This window comes from Ictalurus furcatus, chromosome 11 (assembly GCF_023375685.1).
Source record: "Ictalurus furcatus strain D&B chromosome 11, Billie_1.0, whole genome shotgun sequence".
Classification (NCBI taxonomy): Eukaryota; Metazoa; Chordata; class Actinopteri; order Siluriformes; family Ictaluridae; genus Ictalurus; species Ictalurus furcatus.
The window spans coordinates 4,210,984-4,234,685 of record NC_071265.1 but is presented as its reverse complement, the minus strand read 5'-3'; the positions used below and the strand labels follow the sequence as shown (position 1 = coordinate 4,234,685).

Genomic DNA, 23,702 nt, shown 5'->3' with positions numbered 1-23,702 from the left:
GCTTCCTGTAGCCGCCCGTATCAAATTCAAGGCCTCGATGCTCACGTACAAGATCTTGTCTGGAACAGCACCCTCCTACCTCAACTCTCTCCTGAAGGCTTACGTTCCCTCATAAACAGGTGCACTCTGACCAATGAGAGGACAGATTCCTCACGTGTGACTCACATAAACACATTTTGATACGCTTTGAAACGTTGCCTTGTGAACCGAGCCAAGGAGAAAATGCGACAATGTAACAATTTGTAACAGTTTCGGGGGAAAGCTACAGGTCTGAAAACGCCCTAAGACCGTGATTGGCTAGAATTACTCTGATTGATACATGATACATGAAGGCACTAATGCTAATCTAAACTCAGCAAAAAAACATTTAGTGCTTAAGAATATTGAATTTTTAAAATGGCATTCTGGCACACGAGTATGAGGACTGCGTGATACTCTACTATATCTTTCCAAATCATATCAGTAATCTGGAGAAAAGGTTATGGAATGATCTGGGTTAGAGGGAGCAGATTTTAACGCTGTCTGTAGACGCGCTGAAGTTTCCGTTGGCGAAGTCGAGGCCGACTCCGACGCCGCTCCCAACTCCAAAAGCGGCAAACAGCGGCCGACTGGACGAGACGCCGTGGAACGTGTGTAGGTGCACGAGCACATCATCAACACCATAGAAGGTCAGAGACTCCTCCTCCTGGTTCAGGAACACGCCCACTCGGGGGCAGTACGTCACTGAGATCTCCTGCTTCTGGTTGTTGTGCATAGCAGCGCAGCACATGTCTGACAACTCCAAACTCCATGATTGGCCATTGTAGCCAAGCCCTGCCCTTGCGTCCGCACCTTTACGGGGCATAGAGGTACTGGCCACACCCACTGAAGAGCCCCGCCCACGCCACTCCACCTCCCAGTAACAGCGGCCAGAGCTGAGTGGCTGGAGGCTGAGAATCTGCGTCCAGCTGTCGAATCGCTCAGGGAGGTCGGGGTACGATTGGGTAGCGGTGTGCAGTGTCGCTTTGGTGGCATCTTCACTGAGAACTAATCGCCGGTGAGCCGTGTTGGGGTCAAAGGTCAGCTCGCAGGCATCTAATTGAGAGAGAGCGAGAGAGAGAGTTTTATTTAATTATTTTTCTTTAATATGTGTGGGTTTTTAGATGTTGTAATAGACTCCGGTCTCAAGACGTTTTCGGTATTAACTTGGACTTAGGCTCGGACTAATTGGCATATGTACTTGGACTGCGTCTTGGGCATTGGTCTCACTAAAATAAAGTAGTATATACAACGTTGTCAAGAAGTAATTCGTTCTTCTAGACAATATGCACAATTGAAGCAGACGCATTCATTTGGACCCCCTTAAGACTCGTTTTTGACCCAGTCTTGGTTAGTCCTGGTCTTGGACTTGACAATCGCGGTCTTAACTACAGCTTTATACAAAGCAGCGTACTGCGTGAGTCAAAAATCTCAAAATTAATATCGTCAGAAAGGAAACAGACACGAGTAGGTTTAACCGGGTTACCATTTGGTTTCTGACATAAAATCCGTTGTTTTTTCGGTGTCATGTCAATAAACTATCCCACATGGAAGTCTAATGTCTCCAATTAAAGTCGTTAAAATGAGCAGTGATCCAGTAGTAATCTGAGTATATTACACCGTGTACGTAACTGGATCTCAGTGTGTGTGAGTCTGTATGCACTTACACTGCAGGAACTCGTCTCTGCTCCTCGGCTCGGGAGCCTGGATGCTGTCGATATCGATCTCTCTCACTGCAGGGGAAGAAAGTGGGACGATGAAGCTGTTAGAAGAAATGAAGGGACTCTATGTGGATGTGTATAAGTGTAAATGCAGCATCTAGGGGGATTTTATGCATGGAATGAGTTGGAGGAGATGAGGAGGAGATGATGAAGACGCTCACATGAAAAGGCAGGGATGATGGAGGAGTCTGCGGGAGGAGAGTCCAGGAAAAGACCAGGGTTTACTGAGCAGAGAAACAATCAGACCAAAATCACCATTAGGTCTGGGTTTTTTTTTTTATTTTAACAGTTAAAGTGATCGTCGAGTAGAAAGTTTCAGAACCCTGAACGAACCATCTAATTCAATTCCAACTTTTCAACGGGGTCATTTTTATAAATTCGGCTATTATCTTGTCGACTATATGTAAACATCTGTTATGTGAAATAGCTTATTCAAGACAGAGCTAAATAAAAAACAACATGGGATTTTTATGAGCCTTCTTATTTTGTTAGGCAGTATTGAGATTTAGCAGATTCTGCAAAGGGTATGCAAACTTTTGGGCACAACTGTATGTGTATAATTATAATTATAATAAGTTTTACCTTCAGTCTGGTTTCCCCCTGCAGAGAGAGAGAGAGAAAAAAAACTATTTAGTGTTAAATTTCTCAAACAGGATACAAAAAATGCAAAGCATGTACGCTTCAGGAGTAAGCTGAGTGTATTGAGTGGGTGTGACTTACACTGATCCTTCAGAGACTCTACTTCCTGTTGTATAGGTGAGGCCTGTTTCACTAGAAGAACAGAAAATCAGTGCGTAACTAATGCCTGAATGAAGCTTCTCAAAGTGGGGTTCAGTTTTATATGAAGAACTAAACGTTATTCACGATACTGACATTAGACATTCGAACTGGGATTTGGCTCAGGTGTAGACACGATTCAGTGGAAATACCTCACGGAGATAATAAAACAGCTGGGTGTGTCCGTGTGAGCGGCTCAGGGATTATTCCTTCTCTCACCTGACTCTTGTCTCTTCCTCCGGTTCCTCGGTAACAGTGAGCTCAGACTCCAGCGATCGGCTGATTTTACACCGCAATAAGGAAACAACAATTAGACGTGCATTCGACACCATGAGCGCTGTTTTTGTGCGAGTAAAACATCTTACATTGTCGTTCGGGCTGCTGTCTGGCCGCCGCCGTCTGCTGTGTCCTGGGTGAGCTCGGGACATCCGCATTAGCTAACCGAGAGAGACGTTTAACGTGTGTCAGGAAGAATAATCAGCACCTTACCTCTACGTTAAGACACTGTGTACCTGTCTCTCTCTCGTCTCTCTTCTCTCTGCCTCTGATCGACCTGATGGAACCTAAGCTCCAGCTATCGGCTGAAAGAGAAGTGTTAGAGTGTTAAAATGCGCGCATGCTTGTTTGTGTGATCTCTTACTATATGCTATATAGCCAAAAGTATGTAGACACCACATCATCACACATACAGTATACAGTATGTGCTTCTTCTTCTCCAGACTGTTCCCATAAAGTCAGAAGCACACAATCATATAGAAAGTCTTTGTGTGCTGTAGCGTTACAGTTTCTCTTCACCGGAACTAAGAAACCCAAACCTGTTCCAGCATGACAGTGCCCCTGTGTACAAAGCGACCTCCATGAAGTCACGGTTTGAATACCAGCTTGGAAGAAGGTGGAAGAACTGGAGTTTCCTGCACCTCAACCCCACTCAACACCTTTGGGATGAACTGGAACTGGAGCGTCCTCGACATCCCGACATCAGAGTCTGATCTCAACCTCACTAATGCTCACAATCCCAACAGCCACGCCCCACAACCTAGTGGAAAGCCGTCCCAGACGAGTGGAGCTTATCATAACGGCAAAGTGGAGAATAAATCCGGAATGGGACGTTTAACAAGCATGTAGGTGTGATGATCAACTGTCCACAAACTTTTGGCTATGTCTTTGCATCATTTTGTTCTTGTATAACACGAGCTAGCCAGGCATGGCAATACTGTTGTACACACACGCCTGCTCTGATAGAAAAAGATCACATTCACACCAAAAGAATACATGTACCAGGCTTGTGGTAGTTGAAATCAATTAATCAAAAACATTCACGCATTTAAAGACGACCTTGTTACTTCGTGTCCGTGGTTATTGTCGTTTTAAGAGGGGGGGGAAATCCCTAGGTTTTTTGTTTTGTTTTGTTTTCCTGTTAACATTATTTGTATAAATTGTATAAACGCAATTACTTTTCACCCTCTTTCTTCTCAATCTAATGTGCTAATGGTATCGATTCAGATTCAGAATGTGGTTGTCCTAGAGTAACCCCGCGTGTGTGTTCTGCATCTTACATTGCCTTTCTGGTTGCTGTCTGGTCATCGCTGTCTCCTGTGCTCTCTGGGAACTCTGCACTTCCCCATTAGCTAACAGAGAGGACACGGAGACAGATCAACACAGAGCTAGAGAGAGAGAGAGAGATGTTAAACGAGTGTGAGTTAGATGCGTGTTAAGATGCAACGTACCTGTCTCTCTCTGGTCTCTCCTCGGTCTGCCTCTGGACCTGACAGAACTTAAGCTCCAGTTGTCAGCTGTGAGGAAAAAAAAGAGACGTGTATGTGAATGATTGTCTATCTACGTGCAAGGTCCGGTCCTGGCCCGATCGTTGTATATGCAGAACTCGATCGTAAATATTCATGAGCATCCACTATTTTGTGTGTGTGTGTGTGTGTGTGTGTGTCTCACCTTGCTCCTGGTCTTCTCTCCTCTGTGTCGACTGGCGTAGAGAGCGTATACTCCAAGTGTCAGCTAACGAGGCAGAAATGAATGCGTAAACTGTTTTTAATGTGCAACCTTGCAACACACACACATTATTTTTAAACCACAGCCTGCTTTATCAATTAACATGTCAGCATTTGCCCCTAATCTGTATTATTCAGCTTGCATTTCAGACACAATCTCAGCATTTGATTCTTAAAAACAGGCAAAACCCTGCGGAAATAATGAAAGAACACAGCAATGGCATTTGTGTTTTCTTTTTCGTCTCCGTACAAGGATAATTAGACAAAGCTAATGTGAATCAGTTTACTCTACATCACCGGAGGTCTCACTGTTGAAGATACCGCAAATAAAACGACGACACTAAAATACACAGGTTTTCTTGCGTGATCTTACCCACGTTATCACTTGTGCTTCTGCCTTGAGATACTGCCGAGTTCTGAATCTCCCTCTCTGTACACGAAGGACATGGAAAAACAAATACACCCTCGATAGTGAATGAAATATGTGCTATATTTTCCGGACTATAAAATGCTTTTATAGTCTATTCAACTTGTAAGAGGAATCAATGTGCCATTTAAAAGGCTGTAATAAATGTCAGAAAAAAAAGAAAGAAAAAAAAAACCACCTGTTACACTAATGTACACAAATGATATAGCCTGATTAATGAATTTAGATGTGTAGGCTTTATAGTCCGGTAATTACGGAGTGTATTGTTACTGTACAGGGAGGTATGATTAGATCACCTTGCTCTCTCTCCTCTCTCCTCTGCGTCTCTCTTGGTGTCAGAGATCTCACACTCCGGTTATTAGCTGAGACAAAACACACAATGAAAAGTCTGCTTATACTGTATATGACACCTGACATACATATACATACACACACACACATATACTGTCATATATATATATATATATATATATATATATATATATATATGACAGTATATGTATGTATATATGAAGGATTTGGCTTCATATATACATACATGGTTTCAAATAAAAGCATTTGAATACATTGAAATACAAATGATTTCCTCTTATTTGTTGTGAGTCTTCTCAGTATTTTACTCTTAAAGCCTTTTCTACCGAAGAGAAAAGGAGGGAAGATGTTTGGATGTTGTGTAGCTTATTTAAAGGCTAAAAATCGCCGGGTGATGTGCAGTCGAGTGCAAAGATTTGCATACCATTTGGGCGAAACGGAAAAAGGCAATAAACAAAATTCATATCAGGGGGACATTTAGTGTATTAGGTTCTACAGATGTTACTTTATTATCATAAAATCACGTTTTTAATGTTATCACTCAAAAAAAAAATACAATTAGTTTTTTTAAAAAAAAAATGAAATAATGTATGGAAATATAGGATTAGTAAAATAAATATGGCCTTCTTCAATTTAAAAAAAAAAAAAAAATGTGCCTATATATTGTTTATGTACAAACTGCAAAGTTGAATTTTGGGAGTCAGACAATTCAACTTTAACTTCTTATTCATAGATAAATTGTAAAATATGGGTACACTGACCTTTGTGTGCATTCTGTACTATAGGAATGACTCATTTCTATGAAGGATTAAAGATGATACAATATAGTACATGCATTCACGTGTGTGTGTGTGTGTGTGTGTGTGTGTGTGTGTAATACCTTGTTCTCGCTCCTCTCTGTTGTAGCTCGCTCTCGGTCTTGGGGAGTTTGACCCTCTATCAACTAACACGAGGACAAGACATCTTTGGTAAAACATCTCATCCACATAGAAATCCGCATGTGTCGAACTGTAATAAGTTACACCCTGATATTCATCATGTATGATATTGCTCTCATGGACAAATAAAAGATATTATCACTTTGTGTCGGAGGCAGCATGTCTGGAAGGGGATTATTCCAGGATGAAGTCTGTCTCGTATAGAAATTGGCTTTGGAATGGCTGCTGTTATTTGAAATATTTGGCCACGGTAAAATGCCAAACTAATCCAATCTAATCTAATCTAATTTAATCTGAAAAGGTCGTGTGGACAGCGTGCTAGAATTGATGATGTAAAATGTATAAAATGGTAATTGAGCATCGATGAAAACAGGAACAGCTACATTATGACTACATTTCGAAACATTCTGTCATGACGATATTTTCGGATATGATTAAAAAGTAGATTATTGTGAAATCGATTCATCTTCAGCTAGAGCTTTATCCTGTTCAGGGGGGCGGTGGATCTGGAGAACACTCACTGCAAGGCTCGTACGAGAACTCACAGACAGTAACCCCAGTCAGAGGTTACTTCTGAATATGTTATAGTTATTATTCTAGATACACTTTCTTGTGCACTCTATCTATCTGTCTGTCTAACTGTCTATCTGTCTGTCTAGCTGTCTATCTGTCTGTCTATCTGTCTGTCTATCTGTCTGTCTATCTATCTGTCTGTCGGTCTGTCTATCTATCTATCTGTCTGTCTGTCTGTCTATCTGTCTGTCGGTCTGTCTATCTATCTATCTATCTATCTGTCTGTCTATCTATCTATCTGTCTGTCGGTCTGTCTGTCTATCTATCTGTCTGTCTATCTATCTGTCTGTCTATCTATCTATCTATCTATCTGTCTGTCTATCTATCTATCTATCTGTCTGTCTATCTATCTGTCTGTCTGTCTGTCTGTCTATGATACTTCTGAATATGTTTATTGTTATTATTCTGGATACACTTTCTTGTGCACTCTATCTATCTATCTATCTGTCTGTCTGTCTGTCTGTCTATCTATCTGTCTGTCTGTCTATCTATCTATGATACTTCTGAATATGTTTATTGTTATTATTCTGGATACACTTGCTTGTGCACTCTATCTATCTATCTATCTATCTGTCTGTCTATCTATCTATCTATCTATCTGTCTGTCTATCTATCTATCTATCTATCTATCTATCTAGCTAGCTAGCTAGCTACCCAGCACTAATGTTATGTTATGAGATTAAAATTTTGAATTGGCACATGCCTATATACCCAAGGTGCTCTCGCTCGCTCGCTCTCTCTCTCTCTCTCTCTCTCTCTCTCTCTCTCTCTCTCTCTCACACATACCCTCACAAACTCATGTTGTGGCTAATTTCGCCTCCTAATATTCTGTGGACAGTTTTACAGATGGACAAAGATTTATAATCAGTTCTGATAGTTTTAGATACAGATAGATAAATACTGGTGACGTGCAGGCAGATTTAGAGACAGAGGGTCAGTTTACAACATAGACAGACAGTTTAAGAGGTAGAAATAGAGTTAGAGATAGATTTAGGGACTGTTTAAAACATAGACAGTTTTAGAGACAGACAGATTTGGAATGGATATGTTACTGCAATGTTACCTGGGCCTCGAACACTCACAGAGGGCAGTGGAGGGGGACCTGCTACACACACACACACACACACACACAGAGGCATATGAGATTAACGAGTAAAGCCTGAAAATAAAAAAAAAGAGTAAAATCAGATATTATTACATATACATGTAGATGATACCTTGTGTGCGACTGCTTGATGTTTTGGCTCCGATTCCAGAAAACACTGACGGACACAGAGAGAAAACACGTTTACAGCTTTATATTTAAGTAGTTATATCAACATTAACCCAGAGTTGCATTCTGCTTACTGCACTCATGCTGCTTATTACTCATATTACTGCAGTGTACAACTGGCACACGGTGGCTTAGTGGTTAACACGGTAGCCTCACACCACCAGGGTTGGGGGTTTGATTCCCGGGGGTTTCCTCCAGGTACTCCGGTTTCCTCCCCCAGTCCAAAGACATGCATGGTAGGCTGATTGGCATGTCCAAAGTGTCTGTAGTGTATGAATGTGTATGATTGTGTGCCCTGCGATGGATTGGCACCCCGTCCAGGGTGTACCCCGCCTTGTGCCCCATGCTCCCTGGGATAGGCTCCAGGTTTCCCTGTGACCCTGAAGGATAAGCGGTATAGATGATGGATGGATGGAACTGTCCAACTGTGGATGTTCTGTATCCGTAGTTCCATACTTGCTTTTTTTGCACCATTGATTACACTCATCATGTGAATATAAAGCTATATTTACTTTATATCCTATATAGGAGTATACCATTATAAGTTACTTCTGAATATGTTTATGTTTATTGTTATTATTCTGGATACACATGCTTGTGCACTCTATCTATCTATCTATCTATCTATCTATCTATGTCTGTCTATCTATCTATCTATATAGCGGTCTGTCTGTCTGTCTGTCTATATCTCTATCCACCTGTCTTTATTTCTATCTATCTATCTATCTATCCATCTATCTATCTATCTATATAGCAGTCTGTCTGTCTATATCTCTATCCATCTGTCTTTATTTCTATCTATCTATCTATCTATCCATCTATCTATCTATCCATCTATCTATCTATCTATCTATCTGTCTGTATATCTATCTATCTATCTATCTATCTATCTATCTGTCTATCTATCTATCTATCTATCTATCTATCTATCTATCAGTAGTGGACTTTACTCACATTTCAAAATGGCCGGCTTCTGTCCGCTCTGTCGCTCAGTCACTGTGAACGGCGCTGTGTTGAACACTGTAGGAAAACCGATGGCGTTAGGGTTTGCACAGCAGCTTGTAGGCTTGCGTGATTGAGAAAGGAAAGCGTGGCGATAATACATCGCCAAGAACCGTACACTGAACCGTATACCAAATCAACACCTCAGGTGAGATCATCAAGATCAGCTGAGTGTAATACACATACAGCAAAAATGTCCAACAATGAACAGTGGGAGTGATTTAAATGTTGTCTGCCTGGTCAGAAATATTAAGCTCAGTCTCAGTCTGACTATATTTTGTAAAAACAGCTCTTCTCTTCGATAAAGGCACAGATCGAGAGGGGTTCATGGGCATAGAGAGTGAGGTGTTCTGATGCTTTAATACACTTTTACTCCTAGGGCTCCTCTTTCGCTCCAGACCTGCCTGATTCATCCTGATACTCTACTTTTCCTCCATGCATACACTAAATATACACTAAAAAGTCTCACAATTACAAAAAAAGGTTTTAATCTTTTGGACACTGTAGCTTTGTACTTAAATGCTGCTGCTGTAATCATAAAGACTGTCCTGTGCTCTGCTTATCCCAGGACTCTTATTCACAATCTTCTCACACTAAACATCCTTTCAATACACCGAGTACTGTTTGTCTTTAGTCTTCTACAGCTTCGTAATCATTTATGGTATAATCCCACTATCCGGTTTCACCCAGAAGAAACCGGGTTCCATTTTGAGTCTGGTTCATGTTAAGGTTTCTTCCTAGTGTCAGCTCAGGGAGTTTTTTCTTGCCATCTTCCGTTCTGGATTGTTCATTATGGACCTAAATCTGCATCCAGATTTCTGTAATATATCTTTAGATTGTCTATTCCAACACTAAGGGAATATACGGTACATACTATACACATGCTCCAAGTGGCCAGTTTATTACTCATACTGATCGATTAACCAGGAGCAAGTCATTGTGTATCACTAAGGAATTATCTTGTGTTTCATACAAAAACAAAACGTTCTCAATGCACGCAGGATGTGAGCTTGAATTCATGCAGAATAAACAGTATACTGTACGTATCTGTGTGCTTGTGTCTGGGAGTGTTGCTGACCTGTCTTGTTAATTTTGTCCAGCTCTTGGTTGCACGTGTTCTCCACTTTCTCCCTGAGATCCGAAACGATGGTTTGTACAGGATCAAACGAGGCGTCCAGATTGACTGTGAAACCGCCGAGCTCACTGAGCTCCGGAGAGCAAAGACACTGATACGTCTGGTGTGAGCAGAAGGAGAAAAATCAAACAGGAAATGTAGATAAATTATTTAAATGACTTGATAAAACTGCCAAATCTGAACTAAATGAATGATCTGGATCACTGATTGGTATTTTAGTCTAATATTAAACATGAAATTATTATTCTATCAGTTTTGAAAAGATTCATTGCTATTATTATTATTATTACAATTTAAAAAAAACAATGCTTCATCAGTGACATATTATTTGTTAAAATATGACGAAATCGAACCCCTCTGTAGTTTATTTATCCACACTTTCGCAACAACTTGGAAGTCCTCGCCTCCAACTAGTAAAAATCACAGAAAACACCTCCTCAACATGAAATTTCAACTTGGGGTAGTTTTCTCAACTACCACTTCCTCATCTGTTTACAGAGCGACATGAAATCAACATGGCCGCTCACGCTGTGAGCAGTATAAATCCCCTTTCTCTACTTTTAAACGAGCAGGACTGGCTCTAGATCAGTTAATATAAATTCACAGTGCAGTACTTGGTTAAATCTATACCACTGACACAAGTAATGTTATCTGGCTAGCTTGTTGCTAATGCTACCTGATATTACCCGCTGCTGTCACTGTGCTGCAATTTCAACCCCAAATATTGCATGAATGGTTAAAGTTCACTATAGAAAAACAGGCCTGTAACTGGAAAAGTGTGGTTAAAGTAGCTTTTTATCAGCTTTATGTTCTGACAAAGCAAACAGAACACATGCGTTTGTGCAGGCGTCCATGTTATTTAACAATTTAGATGTCAGATCTACCTCGGTGACATCATTACAGGTGTAAACGTGTACTTACAAGGCACCATGAACGCAGCATTAGTTCTGTTGCCTCCGGTCATTTCTGCCTTGTACACCTGAACCTTTCTGACCCCTATGGCTTCCTGTACTCTATACACCCAGTTTGTTATCTTCTTAGCTGCGCATATTCTTTATTTATTCATTGCCTCTTTACTTTTTACTTAAATTTTATTTAAAACATCTTGAAGCTCTCTCCTTCTCTCATCCAGCCAATGAGTGTATGCTATACAGCCATAGAATGGGATCCTGTGACTTTTATTAGCATTTTATTTATATTTCCGTGTAATGCATCCAATGAATGCAGACGCCAGTATTTGAAAGTTGTTTAATTGCGTAGGACTGTCACATTACTGATACTGTCACTTTTTCAGTACTTTTCCCAACACTGTGTAACAGTTAGGATAAAAATAAGTGACCCGAGGTGAAGTGAACCAAGGAGCCAACCCTGGATTTGCCATGTTTTTTTTTTTACACTCCAGGTGTATGTTTGCTTGTGTACCTTGAGAAAGTAGATATTGTCCTGACATGTCACCAGCTCCTTTAAATCAGAGTCTTTCTTCCTCAGCTGACTGATTTCCTTCTCCAGTTTGTCCACCAGCTGCTGGGCCTCGCTGATCTTCTCCTGCCCGCTGGAGCTCATCACCTGCTGGATCAGATCCGCCAGACACTGCACCGAGCGCTGAAGCTCACACAGCACCGTGTCCGTCTCCTCGCTCACTGTGTCGAACGAGCACTACACACACACACACACACATACACACACATACACATATACACATACATATACACACACACACATACACACACACACACACATACATACACACACACACATCACACAGATAAAGGCTTAGATAAACTATTCCATTCATGTCTGACGTAAGCAGCTACTTTAGACGTCTTACACACATTCAGACCTGTTTAACTTGTGTGATGGCTCGAACACTAGCACAGGGTGTGTTTAGGGCGTTCACGGACTGTTAAATACTTTAATCTGTGTTTGAAAAGATGAAAGTGTGTGTTATTGAATTAATGATGGCCACCTTGAGGGTCTCCAGGACTTTCTTCATGTCTTTGAATTCCTTCTCTCTCTCCTGCAGCTTCTGCAGATTCTCCATCTGAACCATCAACAGGGTTTTCTGAGACGGGGAAAAGGCAGTGACGTCTTATTAAACATTTAAAATATGCATCATTTATTGTAAATATACAATATGTAGTTACCCCACAATAATACACTAACACTAACACTCTCTAATAATATTAACACACTTTATAAGACATTCTAACACTCATAACACAGAACCCATGAGACCTCACTAATACCTAACAACAACGAGCAGTACTATCATGACATCAGTGTTAACATGCTTTATAGCACAGTGCTGTTCAATTCTCAACTCTGATTGGTCAGAAGGTGTTGATTAATTTTCTATAACAGCTCCAAATCACAGATTTATATTAGCACGCTCGTTCTATTAATACTTTATCGTTTCTATAGTAACGACCTACACAGGTACTGGTACACTGGGTGCTCAAAACAATCTAACGCTAATAATAAATGGATTAAGGAATGTGTTGTTATTTAACAAATAATAACGTATAAGCATTGTTTAATTAGATGTTTCAAATGCATCTGCAGTAGTGATGGAAATTCCGCCTCTTTTCAGTGAGTCACATCAATCGACTCAGCTCACTCATAAGAGCCGACTCTTTCGGCTCCCAAGTGGCTCAGTGCCAGATTGTTTGTTTTTTGATTCACAATCGGCCTACCAAAGTAGTTAAAAATCTTTCTCTACCTTCTTATTAAAATAACATTATACTTTGCATGTTACTTGTTATAAAATCTTTTTAAATAAATATAAGCAAGAAAGGACCTACATAAAGGAATCTTGCATCAATAGCCTAATATGACTCTGACTCTAAAGTCTGTCCAACAACTCTGGTGTTGATTAAAGGCGTTCGAGAATTATGAATATATTATACAAATTCATTTGGATGTGTTACGGTTCTTTAGATATGCGAGTCGACTCAGAGAGTTCACCTAACTGACTCGGTTGGAAGAGTCGACTCGTTGGAAAACGACACACCAGTCACGCGCAGGGTTTAAACACTTTAAACTCTCCCGCACCTGTTTCTCCGCGCGCTCCGCCTGCGTGGAGACGCTCTCGTGCTCCTTGTGCTGGTTGCTCGTGCACAGCCAGCAGATGTAGATCTGGCACGTGCGGCAGTAGAACTCTTGCAGGTACTTGTGCTCGGGACAGATCTTCTGCGTGAGGTCTCCGGTGGGCCCGATGAGCTCGTGGCTCTTCAGCTTGGCTTGCGTCTCGTGCGGCTTGAGGTGACTCTCGCAGAACGACGCCATGCACGTCAGGCAGGTTTTCACGGCGGCTCTCGGCTCCACGCACCGGTCACACGGCACGCACGAGGCAGGAAGTTGTCTCACGGCGGCTTTGCGGTCGCGCGCTCCCCGCTCGGACGCAGACGCGGCGGCACGGCGCGCGTTACGGATGGACTCGCGCCCTGTCGAGCTGAGGTTGCCCCGGCGGAGCTGCTCCACGGCTTCCGCCAGCATGGTGTTACGGCAGAGCTGAGGACGAGGGTCGAAGTTCTGGCGGCACTCGGGGCAGCTGCACGCGCCGCTCTTTTTGCGCTCCGAGTCCCAGTAGTCGGTGATGCAGTGCATGCAGTAGCTGTGACCGCACGGGATCGTCACGGGCTCGGTGGGCAAGTCGAGGCAAACGGGGCAGTTAAACTGCTCCTCGGTCCACAGATGACCTCTACTCATTTTTACAGAAAAGAAAGAATCGAGCTAATGCATTAAACACACACAAAAAAGTAATACAGTTAATGCACATTAAGCAAATTCAAGCAACTTTACACACACTCTGTGAGGATGTGTGTGATGGGTTGGGGGTGAGTCACTGTCACCTTTCAGGTGTTTAGGGGCGGGGCTTCACTCACAGAGCAGGTTTGAGGAGAAAAACAGGGACCAACATACCTGTCATTCCAGCATCTCTCTCTCTCTCTCTCTCTCTCTCTCTCTCTTTCTCTCTCTCTCTCTCTTCTAGCTTGCCATTTTCCTCCCCCTTTCTATTCATGCTCTCACTCTTCCATTCCTCCACTTCCTCTTTTCTCCCAGCAGCTTGATCTTCACAGCTCCATTCAGGTAGAAGAAATACGCAAGAAGTACTGTATATCTATCACGGCTCGATGTAACCGACCATCTCTCAAGGTACAAGGAAAACATGCTGTCAGAATCTCCTCTGTCCCACACTCAGGTGGTGGAATGAACTTCCCCAGGCTGTCTGAACAGCTGAGTCACTGCCTGTCTCAAACCAAGACTGAAGACCAAGCTCTTCACTAAATTACTACTTCAATCAGCACTAATATAACTTACAGACACCTCTCTAAAAGCTTATTGGAGTTCTTTCATAAAGTCCTCAATCACAAATGCGTACGTTTAAAATTCTGTTGAAATGCTAATTGCATCTTTTTCGCAACCAATGATTTAATCAAATATTGCTATTCGACAGATGTTAGCTGTCGTTCCGTTGATTTGATCGCCTTTCTAGATGTTGTGCAATCGCAGGAAAGTAAAAACACTGACTTGATTTAAAGCCATAGAGTTATTATTGAACCTAGTGGTCAAACGTGGGAACTGCAACAGACCCACTGGGGCAGGATTCACTCTGCTCCATGCTCCGGGAAGAAGCAGAAGACCTAACAGTTAAAGTGGTTGCCAGATTGGGCTAGTTTAAAAATACGCAACAGTTTTATAGGAAGTAATTGAAATGTTTTCTAATAAAATGATATACAGAACCATTACTGTTGTAAGTTGTAATGTAAATATTGGGCAAGGGAACAGTGAATCACGAAGTGGATAATATTTGTACGTCAAAAATCCATGTGCAGCACGGTGGCCTTGTTACCCATGCAAGGGCTGCGGAAAAAAAGAAAAAGTTGCACCATTTTTCAGTGCCTGGATAATTTCTTTTGTGCTAGTTTCAAGTCTTTTGTATGTTTTTTTGGGATGGAAGTCTTGCTGAAACCTGGCAACCCTTTTCTGTGTTCGTCTTACACATGGGAATCACACCTACTGTATCAAGCACAATTAAAACAAAGGTACATCTAAAACCATTTAAAGTGACTGTCTGCTAGATGACTGTACTGTATGTCTAGGGCGGGCATACTCAAAAAATTCACTAGACACTAGCCTATAGCATAAATCAGCTGTGATAGCTTCTCAGCATATTAATGTTGTCCTTCCCCACCAAACCACCTGATGTTATCTGCTAAAGACTTACATTCCTCACCCTCGTACCTTCATACGTTATTGTCAACAAAGAAGAAGTTTGACCAGGAAGCACTGGTAAAACTTTCTCTTTTATTAGCAAACTCACACTTACAGCACAAACACAGCCTTGCTGGTTAGCTACAGAACTGCTACGATAGGGATAACTGGTGTTGGATAGTACACAGAACAAAGTCAAGAATAACATTCCAGCGACACACTAACACGGACAAACCATAAACACATTTCTCTTACAACAATAAACACTTATTCTTATCAAACAAATCCTCAAGCACCACAGTAGCAGTCAAGCTGCTTTAATAATAATAAATGCTACAATACTCCTTATTAACGTGACAGTACTTTTGCTAAAAATACTGCATATTAGTTGCTGAATAAAGTGAATTTTAAGCTATGACCAAGGGGTTAAGAAAGTTAAAAGAAATCCCTGGTTTAAACATTGGATGTTCAAGGTCAGTTAGTTAAAATGCTTGTATGACGCCAAACCTGTATAATAAACAGCTTGAAAACACAAAAAGATGAATTCACTGAGCAGGCCCACCCTGACTATCCTGGTAAGTGTGGTCTAATACTTTAATGAACACACTTGATTGGCAGCCCTTTGTCAGACTCAGCCTGCCATGCTAATCGGAACGAACCCACAGCCGACTGATTTAAGAATACATGTGAAGCCACAGCCTCCAGTCAAATTTCATTAAAATGCGTGGATGAAATGTTTATATAGCTAGTGCATGTAGAAATATGTTGATATTATTCATCACGCTTGGTGAGTGACAATATTTTAGTGAATCAGATTGTCATTATCAATAGCAAAATATCAGTAACAAATCAAATCAAAGTAATCAAATAAAAAAAAGAAGTTTTGTCCTATCGTGCAGATTAGCACGTGGGCACAATCTATGGACTTGGAGCTTTCTAAATATTAAGCCGAAACAGGAATTTTGGTCCAAATTGCAAAATGCTGTGCTATACCACCAGTATGAGTGTCTTCACTGCATCTTTCAAGAATATTTAGTGTTTCTCCATGTGTACGGTCAGTGCTCCAAATATTCTTTTAAGAAGAAGAAGAAGGAATTGAAGAAGTTCGAATCCCAACGATGCTACAGCCAAGAGTACAAAATCAGACATTTGGACTTTCTGGGTGGGAGGGGTCTCATGCTGTCTCTCTCTCGTCAATCACAGTGACACTAACCTACTGTGAGCATCTGTGAGCTCATGTATGCTGAAGAGGTCAGATAGAGTTTTTCTCCAAGTGTGTTACACTGCCATGTGATGCAACAGGAGCAGCAGTTTCAAAATATGTAGTTGATGGCTTCACCTGTCTCAGAGGAAGTCTCTGTAAGATTTTGCTCTTCCTGGTTGGTAGCTGTCACATGACAGGGGAGAGAACTGTCCACGTCCAAATTAGGAACGGGGAAAAAGAAGAAGAAATGTATAAACAAAGTAGGAAAGTTCTAGCACCACATGGTTGGAGTCCTAATGATTAGAAACTAGACACATGAATTAACATGGCTGACTGTATCAAACTCAGAAGAGACCTCTTCCTTCTTAAAGAGAATCTGTGGCTCTGCATCATTAGAGCTGGTGGCCCTGGAGTGAAAACTCACTGCTGCGTAAGTCGGACCGTCATCAGATTTCTCAGCCGAGAGACGTGTGGGTAACTGAGCTGTGGAGTAGATGTCCCGATCAGAGGGGATTGTGGGTCGTTGAGCAGTAGAATAAACAGTAGAATCATAGGGGCTTGTGGGTAACTCTGTGTTTGAATAAACAGTTTGAGGATCAGAGAGGATTGTGGGTAGTTGAGCAGTAGAGTAAATTGTGGAAGATTCAGCGTCTGAGGCAGGAAGTCGTCTGGTGTCTTTAATCTCTTCGTAGTAACAGTCATCAAGAGGAACCTGAGAGCAAAGAGAAACAGAAACAAAATGTGTAGAAATGCTTTCATCCTTTTTTTTTCATGAAGCAATAAGTTTTGGTACTGAACACACACACACACACACACACACACACACACACACAATGATAAAGACAGCTACCCCTTGGTTGTTTCCTGAGCCTTGGACAGAACTCCTGCCAGTAGAAGCTGTACCTCCTGAAAGAAGCAGTAGTCAGTAGTTATTAGTACTATTGTTATATTCAGTTTTGGAGTTATAATGGGCAGGGGGGTATTCCACTAAGCGAGCTAACTAAACAAGGCGTACTTATTTCAAGCTCAGCTAGCTTCTGTCAATTTCAGTTCCACAAATGGTTGGTGAATTGTATTGGCCTAGCACGGTGCTTTCACTGTTCTGCTGTAGTGCAGTAAGAACACAGAAAGTATACATAATGGTTCTGTATTATGAAACAGCATTTTTGTCTCATAAATCTATGAATAAATATAAATATAATATGAGATTATATATCCATCCATCTTCTATACCACTTATCCTTTTCAGGGTCACGGGGGAACCTGGAGCCTATCCCAGGGAGCATGGGGCACAAGACGGGGTACACCCTGGACAGGGTGCCAATCCATCGCAGGGCACAATCACATACACACTCACACACCCATTCATACACTACGGACACTTTAGACACGCCAATCAGCCTACCATGCATGTCTTTGGACTGGGGGAGGAAACTGGAGTACCCGGAGGAAACCCCCGCAGCACGGGGAGAACATGCAAACTCCGCACACACAGGACCACGGCGGGAATCAAACCCCCGACCCTGAAGGTGTGAGGCAAACGTGCTAACCACTAAGCCACTTATTATTATTATTATTATTATTATTATTATTATTATTATTATTATTATTATTCTTCGCATTTCAATGACAGGATTTTCAAAAATCTTCTCCAAATCCACCATCAACATATTTTAATATTGTAAAGACAGTAGACTCAGTAAAATTGAGAACATATTAAGATGTTGGTCTGAGTAACATTCTATCATTCATTTCTTACAGCAATAACAATAACAGGATTTAATAAAATATTCAATATGTTCCAAATTCAGAAGCAATCTTTTATACATGTAATTTAACACAGAATAAAAACACTGACATCCGTCTCTAAAATGATATAAACCCAGTGCACTAAGTAAATATTTGGCATTAAATGAATCCAGTTACCTCAGTTATGTGATTTTGTCATCGCCTAGTATTTGTAGATTTTACCTGAGATATAAGTATGTGTTAACTGTGTTCATTTTGACTGTAAAACCAATTACAATAGTCTTTTCTATTATTTTTATGTTCTATTAATCTCGATAGTGTGCAGTTCATTGCCTCTCTGTTTCTCACTGGCACTGCTTCTCCTACTAAACATGTCATAATCCTGTTTTTGACCAATGAATGAGGTTAATAGTAAACATACACACTCTGCGCTCAGCTGTACACTGGAACTTTTAAAAGCACGCATTGCTGTAACCTTTATGATGATTAAATAGTAAATTGTTTCCTTAGTAGATTAGTAGATTCAGTAACTTCAGTAATTGCTTTATTCTGGCCAGGGTTGTGGCAGAGCAGGGACTTATTCAGGGCACCACACATTCAGCACACACACACACACACACACACTCATTCACGCACTCTGAGAAGAAACCAGAGAACCTAGAGGGATCTCATACAAACACAGCAAGAACATGCACAAGAACTCATTGTTCGTTCATTCATTCATCATTTTACAATTCATGAATGTGTTAAACATTTTAGCATGTGTTTTGTGTGTGTGTGTGTGTGTGTGTGTGTGTGTGTGTGTGTGCATACTGCATCTCTTTTGTAGAGTCAAAGTAAGGAATGAGATTGCAATCAGAAGCAGCAGCAGAATTACAGACACAGTGATCACAGTGGAAGCTGGAAATCCTGGAAGAGAAACAAACAGACAGTCACTTTAACCTACATGCTGATCATTCATAAGGGATCAGATTCATCGAAGTCATGTAGTTAGACTCTGGGGGTGATGAGGATCTGAGCAGAATCACCTGCTGGAGGAGAAGCTGGAGTAGACTGAGATTTGTGTTTATTTGTGAGAAGTAGCGGTGTGGATGATGGTGATGATGATGATGACCTTGACAACGATGATGGTGATGATGGTGGTGGTGATGATGATGAAGGTTGTGTTGGTTTCGAGGTTGAAACTGGGACACGTGGATCTAAAGCAGTGAAAAGTTTAGTTAGATAATGAAAGACATTAAGTGAGTGAAACTAGTAAATGACTGATAGCAGCACAGATGCAACACGATACAGTGTACATTCTCTATGTGTGGAACTTCAGAAATACTGACTGCTGTTAGTTGAGAAAATCAAAAGTTATAGACTGCTGTGAGAAATTGCAGCGTTGCTATTTATACATGTGATAAATCACAGGAAGTGCAGTGAAGCAAAAAGACACACGTGCACAGGAAGAACAGAGAACAGACTCTGAGCCTAATAAAAATCTGCTCATCACATCATTTAGTCTGAAAGGACAGAAGTCAGAAGGTTAAGAGATAATATCAGCTGGATCACTTCAATTCCATGTGGTAACAAGTTTCTTTATAAAAATGAATTCTCAGTTTGTACTGCCATTATTGTTATATTCACTGCCAGTAATATCACAGGCTAGTGTAGGTTAGGATGTGCACTGATTCTAAGCTTCACACAAAGCCTCTGGAACGTCAGAATAGTTAATGCAGTGTGTCTCCATGTCTCTACAAACTCACCAGTAACTGTCAGGTCGATCTGTGTGAAATAAACCTTGTATCCATGATCAGATGTCCAGGCTGCTTCAGCTCCACACCAGTATTCACCAGAGTCCCGCTCAGTTACATTTCTAATACTCACAGTCAACATTTGTGTTTCTCTGTCATCATACAGGGAGAATTTCCCCTCATTTACATATTTTCTGCTTTCTTTAACAGATTCTTTATAAGAACAAGCAGCACGTTGCAGCCTCGTCTTGCAGAGAAACTTGGGGTCACTCCTGAGGGATTGTGGGTATTTACAGCTGATATTCAAATCTCCTCCTACATGGACAGTCTTACTGATGGACTTCTCATAGAACAGATCTGCAAATCACAACCAATCAGATCAGTTTATATGTGTATATGTGTCCTAGCTCTGATTAACAACACTTAGACAGTTATACAGTAAATTTACATATAAATCTGATGTTTCTTCTGATAAAACACATAATTAAAGATCCTCATCTTCTGTTACTTTCAGCTTCACTACAGTGTAGATCTGTATTTCATCAGACACAACAACAGCACACGCGTATGTTCCCGTGTCCTCCGTAATCAGCTCTCTGATAAACACACTGAAGAATCCTGCACTTCTGCTGTCCTGAATTGAGAATCTGCCATCATGTGACCATTCACTGTGTAGTTTTGTTGTTATTGGATTAAAACACCACTGATGTGATCCCATCTTACAGAAGTATTTGGGTTTGTCTTTATATTCATCCTCATATCTGCACTTGATGTTGATTCGTCCCCCTGCATATGCACTCACTTCTCTAGAGACGGAGCCCCCTGTTAAAAGCAAGTTCAATCCTGCTCAATTAATTAAAACTGGAAGCAGTTAGTAAACTTTATGCTGCAATTCAAGTGAAAAAAAAAACCTTTTCTTTCAAGATGATGTCTCACAGGCAAATTCATGACTATGCACATGATTTAATTTGTCTGAAAATTTACTATGGTTCAGGTTATGATTGACAGTCAAAATCAGGAAGCTCATGGTAAAAAAATAAATAAAAATGGCGGGTGAAGTGTCAGGCAAACAGAACAGCACCGGGCAATCAGAAACAAAATGAAGTGTGTAAGCAAAAAGTCAAAAACCAGAAATAATGAGCAATGAAATCATGCTCAGAAACACACACGGTAGTGAAGATAATTTGAATAAATAATGAAGTAAAATTAATACAAGGAAGTAAATGAAGGAAGCAGGAAGTTCAATAGTTTGCAGGTCAGTTTGAATTCAATTTGATATTTTAAATCTAGTGAAGAAATAAAGTTCAAATGTACAGATTGATTGGTTTCTCAGCCTGGAAAAGGTGAAAAATTAAATCATTATCTCAATATTTGAATGAAAATATAAAGAGCAAAAATATGAAAAATATGTTAAAATGATACATAAGTATAGAAATGAAGTATGATTACTTTGTATTTTGTCTGCTAATGACACTAGAGCTTTGTGAAGATAAACAGAAGGCAGCGGTGGGAGACTCACCTTCCTTCACCTTCAGTTCCACCGGTGTGTAAAGGTCTATTCCCAATTTATCAGCTCCACAGTAGTACGTCCCAGTGTCCTCTACAGTGAGCTCTCTGATCTTCACACTGAACTCTGCTGATTTGGTGTCATCAAACAGTGAGAATCTTCCTGAATTTATCCACTCGTTTTTAGCTCCTGTCTTTATTTGGTCAGAACAGGATAGCCATGAACGCTTACAGAAATATTTTTGGTTTTCTCTGTATTCTGTAGTATACTTGCACTTGATAAGGACTCCTCCTCCTGAATATCCTGTTACTTCCTTGGAGGCTCCTCCATCTAACAAAACACCAAATATCCATCTGAGCAAAACCTTCCTTCATGTAACACTGCTGCTGATAGTGAGGATTATTCTGAAGTGCACTTCTTTACCTGAGATCAGACAGAGGGTGAAGATGAGGAGGATCTTCATCCTGAGTTCACACTCCCAGATCTCCACACCAACTCCACTTCAGAAAGATATTAAAGCTCCTGTTGTGTTACACACTGTTACTGTCTGTCCTGCTCTGTGAATGTGCTGTGTGTCTTCATCTGTGTTTTAAGCTGAAAGTGATGCAGTAACCACTTCCCCTTCTGTCAGAGTAAGAAACAGCTGCAAACCTCATTCTATGGGGTCTACCGTAGGCCTGCGCAAGGACCCCTCTTTAGACCTGCGGTTACAGGACTCTGCACTTCCTTGATCAAATGCTAGGTGGAAATCAGCTTTAGGGCTGTGAAGCAAATAAGAACCATGCTGATTATTTTTTTTTCAACTAGCTGATACAGATCATTTTTACAAATCCGCTAGCTGGCTGAAAGGATAATGTTGGGTGTAACAAGCCAGCGCTATGTAATTCATATTTAATTAACTAACTTGTCTTTTTATTTTTGTCATTCTTATTATATCTTAGGCTTTTATTTTGTGCAAACAATAAGTCATTACCAGTGTGTAGATAATTTCACTCAGCTAGTGCACAAGAGCATAACCAGAGGTGTAAAAAGTGCATAAAAACTGCAATTATGTGACATTATGACGTAATGTGTCAGAATCTTATTCAGTTTAAAGCACGGAGCCAAAAATATACTGGAGTTATATTAAAAAGGTATTTAGACTGGGTGGCACGACGGTTTAGTGGTCAGCACATTTGCGTCACATTTCCAGGGTTGGGGGTTCGATTCCTGCCTCCGCCCTGCGTGCAGAGAGTTTGCATGTTCTCCCTGTGCTTTTAGGGTTTCCTCCAGGTACTCCGGTTTCCTACCCCTATCCAATGATGTGTTGTAGTCTATATGGCATTTCCAAACTATCCATAGTGTATAAATTGTTGTGTGTTTGTGCCCTGCAATGGTTTGGGTCCCCTCGCCTTGTCCCCTGGGATATAGGCTCCATACTCTCCCGTGACCCTGTATAAGATAAGCAGTATAGAAAATGGATGGATGGATGGATGGATGGATAGAGGTATTTAGCTTTAAACAGTCTTGGAAATGTAAAACGTAGGCCTAAATGTTTTGGCGTGGAATTAATGGGTGATATCGGTCCTCACACAGAGATGAATTGCTTTAGTAGGTTGCTTCATTTTACACTGATGTCAGTTTGGGTTTGGTTTGGCAGACTATTCTCAGCCCAGCAGTGACACCGAGTTGTTTTTGCATGCACACACACGCACACGCCACAAACTAATACCTGCTCAGTGGTGGTCCTGTGATGGTCCTGACCACTGATGAACAAGCTTAAGGAGGACTAACAAATCATGCCGAGAAACAGATCTATAATTTCAGAAGTACAGAATGCATCTCTATGGAAAGTAAACACGATAAAATGGACAATGATTGCAGACACAAGGTAGGTGTACCTAATTACCTGTAAGTATATCATTTTTTGCATGCAATGTCAGATATTCGATTTGATTTGAAACCATATCAGCACACGTTCTTCAGCCGATGTACTTGTATGCGGATAAGCAAAACGATTTCATTTACACTTGTCTTGAATGTGGTCAAAGAACATCCCAGACAACTCGGAATGAGGTTTGAGTGATCCAATCATAATCCAATCAGCATGAGTATCGAGTCCATTTACACTGGC

The 23,702-nt window shown here is 40.9% G+C and overlaps 2 protein-coding genes across 3 annotated transcripts; both read right to left on the bottom strand.

Moving 5' to 3' along the window:
• Window positions 1–2: 2 nt before the first annotated feature.
• trim25l (tripartite motif containing 25, like) lies at window positions 3–13,909 on the bottom strand. 2 transcript variants are annotated; one of them, XM_053636733.1, is made up of 21 exons: window positions 13,231–13,909; window positions 12,146–12,241; window positions 11,602–11,835; window positions 10,123–10,279; window positions 8,997–9,062; window positions 7,987–8,031; window positions 7,833–7,874; window positions 6,139–6,201; window positions 5,243–5,308; window positions 4,893–4,949; window positions 4,464–4,526; window positions 4,244–4,309; window positions 4,073–4,144; window positions 3,029–3,097; window positions 2,882–2,953; window positions 2,736–2,795; window positions 2,460–2,510; window positions 2,322–2,339; window positions 1,901–1,963; window positions 1,686–1,751; window positions 3–1,074 (listed from the first exon to the last, which is right to left on the bottom strand). In XM_053636733.1, the coding sequence occupies exons 1-21, from the start codon at window positions 13,885–13,887 to the stop codon at window positions 497–499; spliced, it is 2,661 nt and encodes an 886-aa protein (XP_053492708.1). In that variant the 5' UTR covers window positions 13,888–13,909; the 3' UTR covers window positions 3–496. The 2 variants fall into 2 exon arrangements, with proteins under 2 accessions (XP_053492708.1, XP_053492709.1); XM_053636734.1 differs by having other exon boundaries at window positions 7,833–7,871.
• Window positions 13,910–16,645: 2,736 nt separating this feature from the next.
• Window positions 16,646–22,052, bottom strand: LOC128615138 (polymeric immunoglobulin receptor-like). The gene is made up of 8 exons (XM_053636996.1): window positions 22,013–22,052; window positions 21,602–21,919; window positions 20,095–20,439; window positions 19,375–19,545; window positions 19,160–19,255; window positions 17,448–17,503; window positions 16,932–17,309; window positions 16,646–16,780 (listed from the first exon to the last, which is right to left on the bottom strand). The coding sequence occupies exons 1-8, from the start codon at window positions 22,050–22,052 to the stop codon at window positions 16,646–16,648; spliced, it is 1,539 nt and encodes a 512-aa protein (XP_053492971.1).
• Between the last annotated feature and the right edge of the window lie 1,650 nt (window positions 22,053–23,702).

Excerpts from the sequence above, each read along its gene's own strand:
- trim25l (XM_053636733.1), bottom strand. The coding sequence starts at position 13,887 with ATGAGTAGAGGTCATCTGTGGACCGAGGAGCAGTTTAACTGCCCCGTT. Across the intron at positions 4,310-4,463 it reads GAGAGAAGACCAGGAGCAAG|CTGACAACTGGAGCTTAAGT; the intron begins GTGAGACACACA and ends TTTTCCTCACAG. Across the intron at positions 4,145-4,243 it reads GAGAGACCAGAGAGAGACAG|CTAATGGGGAAGTGCAGAGT; the intron begins GTACGTTGCATC and ends CCTCTCTGTTAG.
- LOC128615138 (XM_053636996.1), bottom strand. The coding sequence starts at position 22,052 with ATGAAGATCCTCCTCATCTTCACCCTCTGTCTGATCTCAG. Across the intron at positions 17,310-17,447 it reads GCTCAGGAAACAACCAAGGG|GTTCCTCTTGATGACTGTTA; the intron begins GTAGCTGTCTTT and ends CTTTGCTCTCAG. Across the intron at positions 16,781-16,931 it reads TCTCTTCTGAGTTTGATACA|CTACCAACCAGGAAGAGCAA; the intron begins GTCAGCCATGTT and ends GTCATGTGACAG.